At 44.2% G+C, this 16,379-nt stretch overlaps 1 protein-coding gene across 2 annotated transcripts in view; it reads left to right on the top strand.

The window, feature by feature from the left end:
- Positions 1-2,873: 2,873 nt before the first annotated feature.
- Positions 2,874-16,379, top strand: part of LOC115368431 (hexokinase-1-like) — a 41,208-nt gene continuing 27,702 nt past the window's right edge. Inside the window, exons 1-2 of one of the 2 annotated variants that reach the window (XM_030064564.1) lie at positions 2,874-3,193; positions 6,651-6,813. In XM_030064564.1, the coding sequence (XP_029920424.1) occupies positions 3,131-3,193; positions 6,651-6,813 (226 nt within the window). In that variant the 5' untranslated portion in view covers positions 2,874-3,130. The remainder of the gene's footprint in view (positions 3,194-6,650; positions 6,814-16,379) is intronic. The other variant, XM_030064571.1, reaches the window with a different exon arrangement.

The raw sequence follows: 16,379 nt of genomic DNA, 5'->3' as shown, positions 1-16,379 counted from the left end.
GAACAGAGCAGATGTCGATGTTGTTTGTTCTGAGTGGAAGATGTTTTGTGTTATGTCTCCAATGTGTGTATGTGTTATAATTTTGATGATGTTGGGGACCCCAGGAAGAGTAGCTGCTGATCTTTTCAGCAGCTAATGGGGATCGTAATAAACAAACAAACCAGCAGATTTACCCGTTCGAGCTTCCGGTGCAGGACCGACTATCGAGTCGCCCGCTTCCATCCAGACGTCTCATCCTGTGATTGTGTCGTAACGGCGGTGACACACGACAGACTTCAGAGTTCAAGGCTGAGACGTTCAGCGTACAAATGACTGTATTCTTTCAACAGGATCGAAGCCCTTTGAGAGGCTCTGCACCTCAGACACCAAAAGGGAAATGACATCGCATCTTTTGTCCAAAGCAGCGTACGGTGCTAAACACATTTTTCATACAGCTGGCCTCTCTGGGAAATGAAATCCAAATCCCAGCAGTGCCTCGCTTCAATTCAATTCAATTCAATTCAAACAACGTTATTAATCCCACTGGGGGCAACTGATGATGAGCAGCAGGTTATCGTGGTAGCAAAAGTGCAATAAACAGCACACAATAAATAATTCATAAGCAACAACAGACAATATACAACATCATACGCACAACATCATACACCGCACACATTAGGGACTTAGGGCCCTATCTTGTGCCACCCGCTATCCGCAGCCACTACCCGCTACCCGCAAATTGCGGATTTAGGAACTTCCGCTATCCCTAAACGGTATCTTGCGCCCACGCTACCCGCTATCCGTTATGCTGACTCCGTCATTTGCGCCTGGAGGTGTGTCCGTGGGTGTGTTTCATGCGCTATCCCTAAAGTTGCTATCTTGCGCACACACTTTAGGGATAGCGGATAGTGGGTGGTCCTGACCACCCGCTATCCGCTTTCCCTAAAGTTTGGGCTGTTAGGAGAGCGCGCCCAGGCGGCTTCAATGCGCGCCCCGACGGAGCCTCGCCACGCACACGGTCGGACTGATACCGGGACGCCGCCGGAATGTGAACTCGCCTATAATATAATATATAATATGTATATAAAGCCACCTTGCTTTAGCCTCAGTTGAACCCCTGAGAAAATCTACCTCCCTCTCTCCATCGCGGGTTTAGGATTTAGGATTTAGGATAGCGCATCCTGCCCTTAAAGGCAGTGGCACCTGGCACACTGATTGGTTTAACTGGCGTAACGCCCAAAACACGCCTATGCATAATATAGCGGGTAGCGGAGGTGTTTTGCGGATAGCGGGAGGTGCACAAGATAGCAACTTTTACGGGGGAACGCCTCTTCCTAAATCCTAAATCCGCAAATAGCGGGTTTAGGGAGTCTGGCGCAAGATAGGGCCCTTAGTGTGGAATAAAAGAGGGATAAGAACAGGTGCCTACAAGAGAAGGGCTACTAAAACATGGGCTTCAGCTATTAAGGAATAAATAACTAATAATAATAATAATAATAAAGGGAAACTCCTATGAGGAGTTTAAAAGTCTGAGTGCAGAGGACACCGGAGGAGAATACCGTCTTTGGCTTTTTGATTTGATGAACCGACTTAATCCCATAAGGAGTGAAATCAGGTCACGTATCTCGATCAAGGGCAGTTTTGGCCGGACAGAGGATCAAACTAAAAACGAGCTCACGAACCACGAGGACGTCCCGTTCCTTCTTGCACCGTGTGTGAGTCAGTGTGTCAACTCTGAGGCGATCAGTGTGTCCTGCCATCAACATCACCGAGTCAAATTCCTGTACATTTATGGCCCTCGGAGATTAAACGGACTCCTCTAGGCTCTTCTTTTCCAGATTGCCTTTGTTCAGGGGGAGCTGGTTGCCCCTCTGAAGCAACACGCTGCTTCACACTCACACAGCTCCTCACACACCGGGGGGCCGGTCAGCACAAAATACAGTCTCCTACTATTTTGTAAAACACCCATCTTTATGAGCCTAAAGCACCAAGCGAGGCCGCAGCAGAGAAGAGCAGCTCATCCCGCTGACCGAGACGCTGCAGATTAACCCGGTTTGTCCAGATTAAACTAAGAAACACAAACTTTCACCTCGACAACAGCGAGAAGCTCCGTCTCTCGTCATTTTCGTGTTCTTTGGTACACACTAAAGCTTCACACTCGAGCTCAGGTGTTAATGTTTGTGGTTTATCGACATCACATCACATGATTCCTGGGTAGTGAAGCTCAGATTTTTCAAAAGAGTCTCGCTGCCGTGTGGAGCCGCCGGTGCAAAAGGCTGCCTTGTTTAACTTTTACGTGATCGACAGCAGGTCAGAGAGACGGTTCTCTGCCGGGGAGTCAAACTCGCGGTCAGCTGTCCGCTCCTCATATCTGTGTGTGTGCGCCTGCTGCCCTTCACTCGCTCCTCTGAACGGAGCTGATGCTGATAAGGATGCAGCATGGAGAGGGATGATGACATCATCATGTGACTGCCCCCCCTTCTCATGTCCACCCATGGGTGCCGTGGCAACGTGTGCGACGTGCCAGACCGGAGGGAGTCGCTCCCTCTCTCTGCTGCTATGAGGAAAGGGGCGTGTTATTGAGCAGACCCTGGTTCTTCCTTTATCTGCCTCTCAATCCCCCCTCAGTCCCCCTCCTCCTGTCTTCCCCCTGCTCTTTTCCTCTGCCCCCCCCTCCCTCTCTTGGCAGCCCCTGGCTCAGCCAATCAGAGCTCGTGGTGGGGGCAGGGCGTAGCAAGCCACCATTCCCGTGCAGAGCTGCTGCATCTCCCCAGAGCTAACGGGGAGTTAGCAGCACAGAGGAGGAGACAGAGTGAAACCCAGCCTCCCAGCCTGTGTGTGTGAGTGTGAGAGTGTGTGTGTGTGTGTGTGTGTGAGAGAGAGAGAGAGTGTGTCTGTGCGCCTGTGTGCGTGCGCAGAGTCGCAGACCAGCAGGCACGGCCACTGCTGCACTCTGGTTTCACCATACTTTCCTGCCCTCGTCTCTCCTCGGCTCTCTGACAGAGGCAGCTCGGGCTTTTTGCTTCGCTTCGGGAGAAAAAGGGATCAGCCGGGGGGGCAGCAGAGAGTGGACGGCAGCCTTCCTCTCCCTCCGTTTTCACTCTATCCACCCCTTTGCTCGCTGACAGCTCCTGGCGGACGTGCAGGAAAGATGATAGCGGCTCAGCTTCTGGCCTACTACTTCACCGAGTTGAAGGATGATCAGCTCAAAAAGGTGAGTGAACGCAGGTTTGGCGGATTGTGTAACATCAGAGCTCAGCCACAGACACTGGTTGATGGTGGCTGCCTGTCAATATCACACCGCCTGTGGGGCGTTATCAGGCTGGGAGGGAAGGATGCAGCGTTTGAGCAGGGGAAGGGGAGGCCATGATGAAGTCCGGTTTGAATTTGATGCCGCCGGCACCTGGCCGGGGCCGCGCCGCGACTCAACCTTCAGCCGTGGATGTCCTTGAGGAGGCGTCCAGCGGCGGTGGGGATGCGGAGCAGGCGGACCCTCATTAATGAGTGTTTCCGGGGCGTCTGAAGCAGACAGGTGTCTGTGAGCGGCTGCTGGGAAAAGTCGTGAGCTCCGTGTATTCCTCCTCCTCCTCCCTCTCCTCCTCCTCCTCCTCCTCCCTTCTCTGCTGCTGCTTCCCTCTACACTCCCTCAGCCTCACTATCTCGCTCTCACCACCTCTCCTCTTTCAGCTCTGCCTCTCCTCTCATCACAAACTGCAGAAAGTGTCACACAGCTCGAGCCCCCACCTCCTCTCCGGCCTCATGCCGAGCCCACACAAATCAATCCCTTCATTACCGCCGGCGATGGTGGCATAAACTCATTAGTGAAGTGCAGATGTTTCCTCTCGCTGAAACCCTCTGACCCAGCCTGCCTGCTCCTCTGGGGAAAACACGACCTGAGTGATGACTGGAGGGGACGGCACAGCGGCGAGATGCTCCCGGGGGGCCTCGGCGGCTGATGGAGTGGTAGATTGCGCCGGTGATGTCACACGTGACGTGGCGGCGTAGCTCCTGCACGTGCCTCTGGTCTTGTAGGCTGCTGGAACTAATGAGACGCACTGCAGGGCTGAAATTCATTTAAAGCCCTTGAAAGGAAGAAGTTAACCAGCCGCATAAATCATAAATCCTGGCTAAGACTTGGTTAACACTTAATACCATATTAAGTGATAAAGTCATGTAGAGTAAAATGACTTGACAGTGAACCAAAGATGAGAGTCTGCACTGTTAAAACTGCTCGCAAATTTGCAAAGTATTAACATTTAGATCCACTTAGGATCTTTGCCCTGATCCTGACGAGCATCCTAACAAATATAATCAAGATTTTGATCCACTTAGGGTCTCCGTCAGGAAGATGCTGATCAAAATATTGATCTTTACAAATTTAACTTCTTTAGTGCACTGCAAAAACTCAAAATCTTACCAAGATTATTTGTCTTCTTTCAAGTCAAAAATGTCTTATTTCTAGTCAAAATATCTCATTACACTTAAAATAAGACATGATCACCTCAGAAATAACTTGTTTTTAGACAATTGTCTCTTGTTTCAAGTGAAAATTTGCTTGTTTCATTGGCAAAATTTGTTTCTTGTTTCTAGCTAATTTTCACTTATTTCAAGTGAATTTTCACTTTTTCCACTGGCAAATTTTGCCAATGAAACAAGCAAATTTTCACTTGTTTCAAGTGAATTTTCACTTGAAACGAGTGAAAATTGTCTAAAAACAAGTTACTTCTGAGGTGACCATGTCTTATTTTATGTGTAATGAGATATTTTGACTTGAAATAAGACATTTTTGACTTGAAATAAGACAAATAATCTTGGTAAGATCTTGCGTTTTTGCAGTGTGGGGAGCTATTTCCTGCATTCTGTCTGTCTTACAGCTGTTTGCTAAACTGGGAGTGCATGCTTTCTTTGTGAAACAGCCTAAAGAGGGTCATTGCCTTGACACCGTATCTAAAAAATGAAGCCTGTGAAGAAGAGAAAAAGGAGTAAGTGCCGCCTGTTATTCCTTGGTATCGATGCTACATTCAACAGTCATCAGTCAACAAGTGATCCTGCACCGGAGCTCGAGAGTAATCCAACACCCTGAAGATCGGCGGCTCCTTTCTCTGAGAGCCATTTCGGTGAATAACGGTAATGCCACTGAGAGCAGCGGGATGATAATACAACAATCTGTGGACTGAGCTCCATGGCAGAGGAGAGACCGCTGAACTTCAGAGAGGCCCGTGGCACACACTCTGCGATTATGTAACAACAACGGTGGACATCCACTGCAAATCCCCCCTGAACAAACCTGCCATTTATCGGACATTACACCGCACCGCAGCAATTACACTGCCACAACCAGCACGCCGCTAAATATAGCACCTCTGCACATGCATGACACCCAACCACAGGAACCCACTGAGAGTCACTTCCAAAGCACCTGAGGCTGATGTTAAAGAGGGTGAGGTGCTGTTGCTCAGCGGCTCCTCGGCTGTGTTAGCTGTTCTGTGTAAGAGAATCAACCCAATCCACTTTTCAACTACCAGGCGGCCTCCCTGACCAATATGCTGGTTATATCACGCCGATGCACAACTTCAATTAAACTATAACAAACAGATTTCCACTTTCCATCATCACATTGTCTAAACGACTGCCTGATGTTCCACACCTCAGAATGATTCAAATATCCCCTCCCTTGACTTTATTATCGCTTGTGTCGGTCCTCAAGTCTTCTTTTCTATGCATTTTGTGTCTGTCTTTACATAACAGTCCAGTAATTTTAGGCCAAAATTGGGGTCAACCTAGGACAAACTGCAAGAGAAGCAAACTCAAATGATTTTGTATCCTCAGTTTGTCCTGATGAGGGGAAAAAACTCCCAAGAAATCCCATTGGTGGAAAGTTTTGAAAATCACCTATTTATGACCACATATTACCAAAAAACACTGTTTTTAACACACAGGGGAAAGGGGTTCAACATTTTACTTCCAGATATCACTATAAAAATTCACAAGTTGATTACACACACAAAGACAAGACAAAAAGTCAATTACAAGTTCTTTGAATTATTCTGTTTACACATGCATATCACACATTATCTGGTTTGATATGCGCTAATAAGGAATATAAGGAATAAATGCCAGAAGAGACATTTAAACAATGAATTAAAAGGTTACTATATAACTGTGAATTAAAAGGTCATTATAATTTAACAGTAAAGTTAAATTATGCAACATAATTTAACTTTACTGTTATCCTTAGGGGTGTAACGGTTCAGTAAATCCACAGTTTGGTTTGTATTGTGGGTTTTTGGGTCATGATTTTGGTTTGGTTTGTTTTGTACATCAGGGAGGGAGAAAAAAACACACACACTACCACTTCTAATGTTTTCTGTATTTTGTCTTTTTTTGCAAAAATAACTTTTTCATTCAGAGATTTGGGATAACAATATGAAAGCAATGAATATTCTTTCAAAAGCAACAGGCTGTTTAAATAAAAAACCTAAAAATACCTTCAGTGTATTCATTAATTCATCAGCTCAGTGTGTGGTTGCATGGCTCTCACACTGTGCATGTGTTTGTGACACTGCACTTTACAGGGTGTATTATGCATTTTGTTTGGATCAGTTTTACACCCCTAATTATCATGTTTGATTAGGTATGTGGCCTAACACTGTGTCTGCGCTGCTCCTCAGATCGATAAGTACCTGTACTCGATGCGTTTCTCGGACGAGACGCTGAAGGACATCATGAACCGGTTCCGCAGGGAGATGGAGAACGGGCTCGGCCGTGACACCAACCCCACCGCCACCGTCAAGATGCTGCCCACCTTCGTCAGGTCCATCCCTGACGGATCAGGTAGGCTGGGCGTGAGGGATCTCAGGGGCAAACGGGGGGCGGCGTGCCAGCCGAGCGAGCCTTTCAGCACACGTTCTGATGCCTTGACAACAGCCTGGGGGAAACAGCTCCTGCCAGAGCTGCTGGATTTAAACTGAGGCTGATAAATTAGCCCAAGTGATCGGCCATTCCAGCAGCTGCTATTGCTGGGGTGCCCAAATGACTGGCTGACTGACCGGTCTCAAGAAAGGCCTGCACTTAAAAGAAGCTGCAGAATGAAGACATTTCTGGGCTGTCTTTATGATAAATGCTCAGTTAATGGCTTATTACATTAAGAAAAGGGTCAAAGAGGATCTTTTTTATTTTAGTTAAGTGAGCTAACAGTAGCTGGGTTTCCATCCACCTATTTTTATTCGCATTTTCAGAAATTGCGAAAAAAAAAAACTTGGATGGAAACGCCAGAAATTCGAAAAACGGCTGAAAATTCGTAAAAAAGTTTTTACGCTTGGAGGGGGTGGATTTCTCAGCGTATCGATAAAAGAAAATGCGACTTTTTGCTGTGGGAACAGGTTTTGCGAATAAACGATGACTGGACCGGATACCACGTCACTCTTCTACGCTACAGTCTTATTATTAGTTATTATTATTATTATTAGTTATTATTATTATTATTAGTCTCTTATTCCTTATTTAGGACGGTTCGGTACGAAGTTAGCGCTGCCAAAATAGTAAGCAGACTTCTCCCAAGAGCCGACAAGTTCATCAGGAATCTGTCCCTGATCAGCTGCTGAGTGTCAGCTCTTTAGCTGGGTTTCCATCCACCTATTTTTATTTGCATTTTCAGAAATTGCGAAAACAAACTTGGATGGAAATGCCAGAAACAGGTTTTGCGAATAAACGATGACTAGATACCACGTCACACTTCTACGCTACATTTTATTAGTTATTATTATTATTATTATTATTATTAGTCTCTTATTACTTATTTAGGATGGTTCGGTTCGAAGTTAGCGCTGCCAAAACAGTAAGCAAACTTCTGCCAAGAGTCGACAAGCCGACAAGGAATCAGGCATAAATTCGCATTTTCTTTTGCGCATTTTGACAAAATTCGCTCAAAAATTTCGATATATTTGGATGGAAACCCAGCTAGTGAAGAGAGATTCACACACTCTTTGTAAAGCTGATGGGACCCTTTGGCATCATCAAAAAAGGTGAATAAGCTGCAGCATGATGTTATATGAATGCCAGTGGGGGGGATCTATAAGCCTGGTCAGATAGTCAGCTGATGACCAGTCAGTCCGATATTTAACTATTCTGAATCATCCCTATTTTAAAGTCCTGCTCTGTTCTAAAAAGTCATGTGCAAGGTTAAATATTTTAAAGTGAACTTTTAAGATTATCTGCAAACAATCTGACCAACTTTGATGAAGCAAACTGCAACAGGACCCTGTAAAGAACGTAAATATCAGGGCTGAAATAGTTAGTCAACTCATCAATTGACACAAAGTTAATTAATTTCAGTTTTGCATAATCACTTAATTGCTTTAGTAATTCATCAAGTTAAAAAAAAAAAATAGCTGTTTATAGCTGCACAAACACTGGCTTGGGTTTTTATAATGTTTATAATGTGTTTATAATGTTTAAAGATTATACTTTTTTGGTCAGACTAAAGAAGCAAATCACTGGATGGATGCATTTGTCATTATTTCTGATATTTGACAGACAAAATTATCATTTGGCTAAAAATACTGACAATAAAAATAACTGTTAGATGCAGCAGGAATAAATATAAATAAAACAGCAATGAGGGGTCATATTTAACATAATAAATTGCCAATTCGTGCCATAACACATCACCTAAAAAATACAGGGATGAGGGCATGAAAAAGGATCGAACACTAAGAGGATGTACAAAAGTCCAGCGTTGCCTGTTGCTGTTTGGCAGAGAGCGCGGCGCCACACGCTTTAACACACAGTTTTGCATACTGTAAGCATGTTAAAGCAAACTCTCCGCTGCATGCTGCCTCTATATGTCCTGTAAAAAAATGTGCTGATGCGTTTCAAAGGTCAGGCCAAGCTTCTTTGTGTGTGGCCTCTGCATTTGGACTCAGTAGATCACTATTGTCCAGCGGCAGCGCAGCTTGATTGCGGGCTGTGTTCATCTCATAGCATATCCGCGCTGTCAGGTGAACAACCTCATGATATTGATTTAGGGGGATTTTCCCCGGTTTCACTTGGACTGATGAAGCACACGGGAGACGGTCTTGGGATTCCTGAGCCGATGAAACCCTTTACAGCCGATTGTAAAATTTCACAGTCGTCAAATCTAAGAATAGGCCTGTTATTCTGAACAGGCCTGTAAAGTTGGCGTTTACCTGTCAGCTGCATTATAACGACGACTATACCTCATTTTTAATGGATGAAACTCACTCCAGCAGGACGCCTGGACACTCAAACTCCCAGCTTACAAGAAACTTTTCCACTTCGTCTTTAAAACAACGTGATAACGCTGCCACAGCTTTAAAGACGACACGTCTACCAGCAAGAGCAACGCCTTTAAACGATGGAAAAAATATTATGAGTAGAAACAATAAAATATATCAGATTGTTCGCTGTGATGCAGGTCATAATAAAAAGCCACGAGAGCCAGTGTGACCAGCTCTACATCACAACACAGTGGTTCTCAGTCTTAAAACGCCTTAAAACAAAGCGATGCTTACACGCTAGTACCCTTCTCAGGTTGTGCCATTTGCATAACTGTTAGAGGAGACCCTGCATTTTAAAACTAGATTCAGATTGCTTTATTAGTCCCCGAGAGGCAATTCGGTTTCTACAGCAACATAAAATACATACAACAATAAACAACTGGGTAGACAACCCACTAAATCACATTCTAGCATTACATGTGCAAAAGGGCAAATAGGCGCTCAGTGCAAATTCTGGGGTGCAGGGACCATACAATACTTACAATATTATTCCATAAAAGTCAAAAAGTCAAAAAGTCAAAAAAAAAAACAAAAAAAAAACCCTACTACCCTGTATTTCACAAGAAAACAGACTAAGGGTAAAATAAAATTAAATTAAAATTATCATTTTGCATATTAACATGTTTTCTTGGGCAACCCGCAGATTGAGAGACACTGCAACATCTGACCAAACTCATAAAATAACCAGATTATCTTCTAAGTTGCACAAAAGTTCGTCCAGTAAAGCGACTTAGAAGCTGCAGTTTGGTCCGTGCTTCTCTTTCTGTGTCACCTGAAACCTCCTCCCTCACTGTGCAAGAAAATACTTCAGGGCAAAGCTCCAACATTTTGATTTTCGCCTCTAATTTGTCTTCCTCCTTGTTAGTAAACACAACAGAGCCGGTGCACAGAAATAGCATAAAGTGCCTGTCAGACCTGCTGAGGCCCCAACAAGGCCAGCAGAGCGAGGCAGCATCATAAAGCGCGCTGTATAAATAGCCCCAGGTTTCAGCCCCCTAGACATGAAGGGGATGGGGGGGTTAGCAAAGGGCAGAGTTGAGGCAAAGTTGACAGAAAAAAATGATAAACTCTCGAGAGCCTGATCAGCCGTGACAAGCGTGACAGGAGCAGATAACAGATAAGATAAGATGTACCTTCACTGATCCTCCATCTGAGAAATGCAGCAGACACAGCAGCGCGAGGAAACACATTTACATAAATACCTACACATCAAGAGAGCGAAAAGAGGAAATAAAATAAGACAAAACAGCAACAATCGACACAATAAAACAGATCTGTGCGTGCACACGTGTGTGATTCCTGTGTGTATGCACTGTATGTACGGGCCAAACCGCAGCCTGCTGTGGTTGGAGCCACAGCTCTCAAGTTGTTAAGCAATAATTACGCTAACAAGTTTGTAAGTACGGGTCTGAACCGCAGCGCGCTACCACTCGGGATCAGAGTTTGTGTGAGTCGGTCCCGGACGCCCGGAGCAGGCAGGGCTCGGCCTTGTGGAAACCAAGGTTTTTAGAATTTCAACTAAAAACTAAAACTAAGTGTAAAAAAACCCCATTGTAGTTAACTGAAAGAAAAAGAAAAAGTAGACTTCAGAAAATATAAGCGTACTCACAAAACTAACTAAAACACAATAACAACCTGCAGAAAACGTGTTTATTGTTGCTGTTGGTCAGTTTGGGTTTGTGCTGATGTTTAGTGAGACTGGGGCGTCGACATGACTGGGAGTGGAAACTACCTGAAACTAAAGAAAACAAAAATTAAGAACTAAAGAAGAATACAAAACTGTTATAACCAATGCCCAACGTCCCCTCGGGTATCAGTTAAGTCTTTCTGCCTCTGATGGAAACACCTTTTGTCTTTTATCGGGACTCTGATGCCGTTTCTAAAATCTACAAACGGCACAAACACACACATATTATCTGTTTGTGTAAACGTGTGCAGTGACCTGTGGCGGTGACGGGGGGGGGTTTAAGTGCGGGTGAAGCGTGGCTGCATGGCGGGTTTGTGAACGTGGTTGGTAAACAGAGCAAAAGCCAAGAGCGCGAGGAGTATGACATCATTCTAGCTGGTATGTACTTGCAATCCATCTGCATGAAGGGGACAGCGTTATCAAAACTAGAAACCAATGAGAGAAAGCTGGCAATCACTCTGTGTAATTTGTGCTTCAAGAAGAGGATTAATAGCCAGCTGAGCATGTAGCTGAACTTGAAATATACTCAGAGGGAAAACGCTCAGCTCCAGGCCCTGCTGATGTGTGGCAGGTGACAAGTGGCTGAAAACGTCCCGCATCAAAAACCACCAGCAGGAGAAAGAAGTGCAAGGTCACTGTGACAAAAAAATATTGAAATGAGCTGGAAAAAAAGGGGCACAGACGCTTTCAAAAGTGGTTTCTGTATGATCACAGCCACATAACCCAAATCTCAGTGGTTTCCAAAGAGCCGGCCGCAGACCCCCAGGAGTCCTGGAGGGGATTCTCAGGCATTCTCAGCAAAACGAGGAACACAGTCGTTTTATTTGACGTTCAGTCTGGCATTACTGATGGTATTTCAAGCCCCAGACGTCAGTGGAGGAAGGAGGCGCTGGTGAAGACAGCAAGAAGAATAACAAAGAAAAACTTTGGCAGCACTTTGTTTGAGCTGTCAAAAGTTGATATGCTTGATGATGAGGCGCCTTAAAATAGAGCACACTCAAGGTCATCGTCTGTATTTTGACAGGTAAAACGTAAAAAAAAAAAAAAAAACAAGCAAACTGCAATACAAAATAAGAATCGTGTACAATAAGGAACAGTAATACCTCAACAAAGGAAATGTGCAAAACCAAAAACAGAAAAAAGGCGTTGAGGGATGCAAAGAGATCAGGGGAAATGAAAAGAGGTTTTTAAAATACGTTGGCAGGGTTTGCACGTATCAGTGGGACGCTGATTGCATTTTTTTCCTATAATTATGGTTCAAGAAGGGATTCAAGAAGGTGCATTTCTGACCTTATATTCTAGTTGAGTAAAAGGCAAAAGGCACAGCACTTGGTTTGCCTCTTATGCAGTGCAGGGAATCCAAATCCCTGAGAATCCATTTCCAAAGAAAGAAGCCAGTTCCCGAGGACGCTTCCTCACCTCTGCGTTGATTTATTTCAGGGAGTCGGTCGACGTTTTGGTCACAACAACCTTCTTTCTCAAGACAGAAGACGTCTCGCAACCGAAACGTCGACTAACTCCCTGAAATACATCGCTGCAGAGGTGAGGAAGTCTTTGCAGGAACTGACTTCTCTCTCTGGAAACTGACTACTGTCCGTTTCACACACTTGTCTTTTAAAACTGGCTAACACACACACACACACACACACACACACTCCGGTGACACCCGCCAGCGTCATGAGAGTAAGTTGAGTACGAGCGCTGGATGGTGCAGATACAGTGTGACCACAGTAACAGATAGTTTTCACTAACAGGTGAACTAATCCCTCCAGGCAGACTGCTGGAGGCTGACGTTATAATGTGCCTCAGTGGGATACGAGTGTATAAAAATAATCACGGCTAAAAGGCTCCAACATTGCTCACGGGGCAGAGGACTGCGGCCTTCCTGGTGTAATAAAAAAACACTATAATGGATGGTGTCCACTGCAGTGTGTAGATGAACAACTCCTTGTAGGGAGGAATAAATAAATAAGTAAATATTTTAAAAATTACATGAGTAAGAATCCAATGTGTTAAAGGGGTACACAGAAAAATCTGTATCAAGTCATGTAGTCTCCTTTTAAGGTGTTAATTTTTTTTTTTTTTTCCCTTAAAATGATAAAAAAAAAAAATTAGATGAGATAATCCCACATGTTGCCAGCACAGTTTCTCTTGTTTCAGGATTTTTTTTTATTTATTTATTTTTTTTAAGTATAAATCTGTTGAAACAAGGCAGAATAAGGCAAATAGACCACAAGGATCAAGAAAATGACACTTGATTCAAGAAAATTCTGGAAATAAGATGATTAGCGCTGGAAGTGAGTGGGATCACCTCATCCTGCTGGCAGATTTTTTTTATCTTGTTTGAAGAAAAAAAAAAGATTTTAACACTGAAGTTAAGAAGTGTTAAGATGGAGATTTTCTGCAATATTAAAAGTGACACTGACATTGGTTATACTGCCCCTTTAACCCTGGGTAGCCTGTTTTACCTCTGTTTTTTTTGGCAATTATCTCTTGAAAACCAGTTACCAGTTTATGACAGGTGGTTAAACTTCAGATTCACCACTGCTTTTCTGGTTTTCCACTGCAAAATTTTAATTCTGCACGTATGCATTTATGTCTCTGGCTGCAGGGCTTAATACACTGGAACAGGTTACTAACAGAGTCAACATCCCTGCGTAAATTAATGCTGTTTTTTTTTTTTTTTTTTTTTTTTTTTTTAAGAAGGCCCTGTGAGTTTTGAGGCAAGGGTTAATTAGTGTTTGTGAATATAGGCCACAGATTAACTGCAGGGCCACCATGTGTATGCTGGGGCGCACTGTGGCACTGCGGTCCTCCACTGTTAAAGCAGGAGAGGTTATAAAACGGACGCATGCTCTGCAGCGAATCAGCAACACCTCTATATGTCAAAGTGCGGCCGCATCTCATTCCAGTCAGGTCAAACGGATAAATCCTGTAACGCAGCAAACACTACAGGCGGGCTGCTACTAAATGAAGCACATTGTTCTGTAGGGTGGCGGGAAGGCCTGCCACTTCGAGAGCCCGTCCGGAAAGCGAAAGGTCACCGGTCTGATCCCGGCAACAGGGTCCGCGTGTCCGTCAACAGCTGTGTTTGCTGCTGCAGTGCCCTTGAACAAGACACTCGCTCCAATGTCCAAGTCGCTCTTGACATTGGAGCGCTGGCCAAACGCCCAAACCTAAATGAAGAATTTCACTCTCAGATGAGATAAGCGACTCCACAGTGATGGCTGCTACATGCAAAATGACATTCATCACAGAATAGTGGAAAGAATTAGGCTGTGATCGTGTAAGATGCACCTTTTTCCCCCCTCAAAGACAAGGCGGGTTTGTGAACGTGGTTGGTAAACAGAGCAAAAGCCAAGAGTGCGAGGAGTATGACATCATTCTAGTTGGTATGTACTTGCAATCCATCTGCATGAAGGGGACAGCGTTATCAAAACTAAAAAAGAATGACAAAAAGCTGGCAATCACTCTGTGTGTAATTTGTGCTTCAAGAAGAGGATTAATAGCCAGCTGAACCTGACATATACTCAGAGGGAAAACGTTCAGCTCCAGGCCCTGCTGATGTATGGCAGGTGACGAGGCAGAGACATGGTGAAAACTGGCTGAAAACATCCAGCATCAAAAAATGTGAGACACATCACCAGCAGGAGAAGGAAGTTGCATGGCTGCTGTGACAAAAAAAAAAAAAAAACTACTGAAATCAGCAGGAAAAAAAAATGGCGCAGACGCATCCAAAAGTGTTTTCTATATGATCACAGCCACATGAGCCTATCTCAGTGGTTTCCAAAGAGCAAAATGAGGAACACAGTAGCTTTATTTCACTCTTTAACCCATTAGTGTAGCTTTACTGGTGGTAATTCTACACAGATGAGGGATTTTACTGTGGCTGCCTGACACTGGATGTGAGTAAAAAAGATGATGTTGACTTGAAGAATGACTTAGGTACAGCGGCAGATTAGGGCCAAAAATTAAGGAGCCAGAGTAGGGGGAGTAATATTCCACAAAAAAAAAAAAACTCTGCTGCTCACCGTGTCTCAGGCCTGCAGCTGACGACCTCATCAAGTTTTTCTTTGCAATGGGATTTAGGAACATGGAAATCCTGCTGATTTTAGCCCAGAATCACAAGATTGTTTTCCTCTGAATCGACCCAAGTCACGGCAATGTCTCTTCAGAGTCCAGATGCTGAGGAGAAGATTGTGATTCTGGGCTCAAACCACCAGGATTTCCTTCTGACTGAATCCGAAAAACTATTTTTCCTCATTTTTTTCTCATAAATTTGTGACGTTATAATCTCAGAATTCAAGTTTCTTTCCCATAAATTTACAACTTTAATGTCGGAATTTGAGTTTTTTTCTCTCACAAATTTGTGACTTGATGATCTCAATTTTTTCCTGTAAGCCAGGGGTGTCCAATCATGTGCCACAGAGGGCCAAGAGGCTGCAGGTCTTCATTCCAACCAAGACCTCCACCAGGTGACTTCACTGATTAGTTCCTCCTTTCTGATACAAGGTGAGGTGATCAGTGAAGTCACCTGGTGGAGGTCTTGGTTGGAATTAAAAAACCTGCAGCCTCTTGGCCCTCCATGGCACATGACTGGACACCCCTGCTGTAAATTTACCAATTTAATCTCAGAGAATATCCAGATTTTCTTCTTGTAAATTCATGACTTTAATTCTCTTTTCGGCCTACAATGGCCCTAATATGCCGCCGTACTCGGGAGCTAGAAGCCCGTGCAAAAGCAGCCTGTTGTTTTATTGACTAAAAATTACAATAAAACAGAAGAGACAAACAACAAGTCCCAGGAAAATTAACAAGGAGCAAACTTAAAAAAAAAAAAAAACAAAAAAACAAAAAAACAATGAAATAACACAGCCTGAGTGCAAACAACAACTCCCCAACAATCACCGACTGAGTGACCTCATATTTACCCCTCTTGGCCCCACCCTAATTAGTCTAAATCGCTGAAATGGGGAAGTAAACGAGAAGGAAATCCCCACTGAAACCTGTTACCAACAAGACCACAGCGAACATTTTATTACCAACAACCTTCCCTGCAGGACGACAGAGAGAAAACAGTGACCACAATGACTCGAGGGAAAAGTGCAATAAGAAAACACCAGCAATGTTAATGCACACCGCACAGACAAACACATAAACCTATTTCCTTTCATATCTAATCGATTAAATTAGGAGTAAACCAACTTATCGATGGCTCCACCCTGCGCCTAACTTGGCACAGGTGGCCTGACTGAGCCTCATGACGGTAATTGCACAGGGAAATGTAAAGAATGTGAAAAAGGTACAGAGGGAACCTTTTCACGCTTAGACGCCAAAACAATGGATGTGTGGTTGCTTTAGTATGATAAGTATAAAATGTGTCCCACAAAAGGTCAACTGGTGGAGGCAACATT

This window comes from Myripristis murdjan, chromosome 1 (genome assembly GCF_902150065.1).
Source record: "Myripristis murdjan chromosome 1, fMyrMur1.1, whole genome shotgun sequence".
Taxonomy (NCBI): domain Eukaryota; kingdom Metazoa; phylum Chordata; class Actinopteri; order Holocentriformes; family Holocentridae; genus Myripristis; species Myripristis murdjan.
This window is presented reverse-complemented; position numbering and strand designations above follow the sequence as displayed.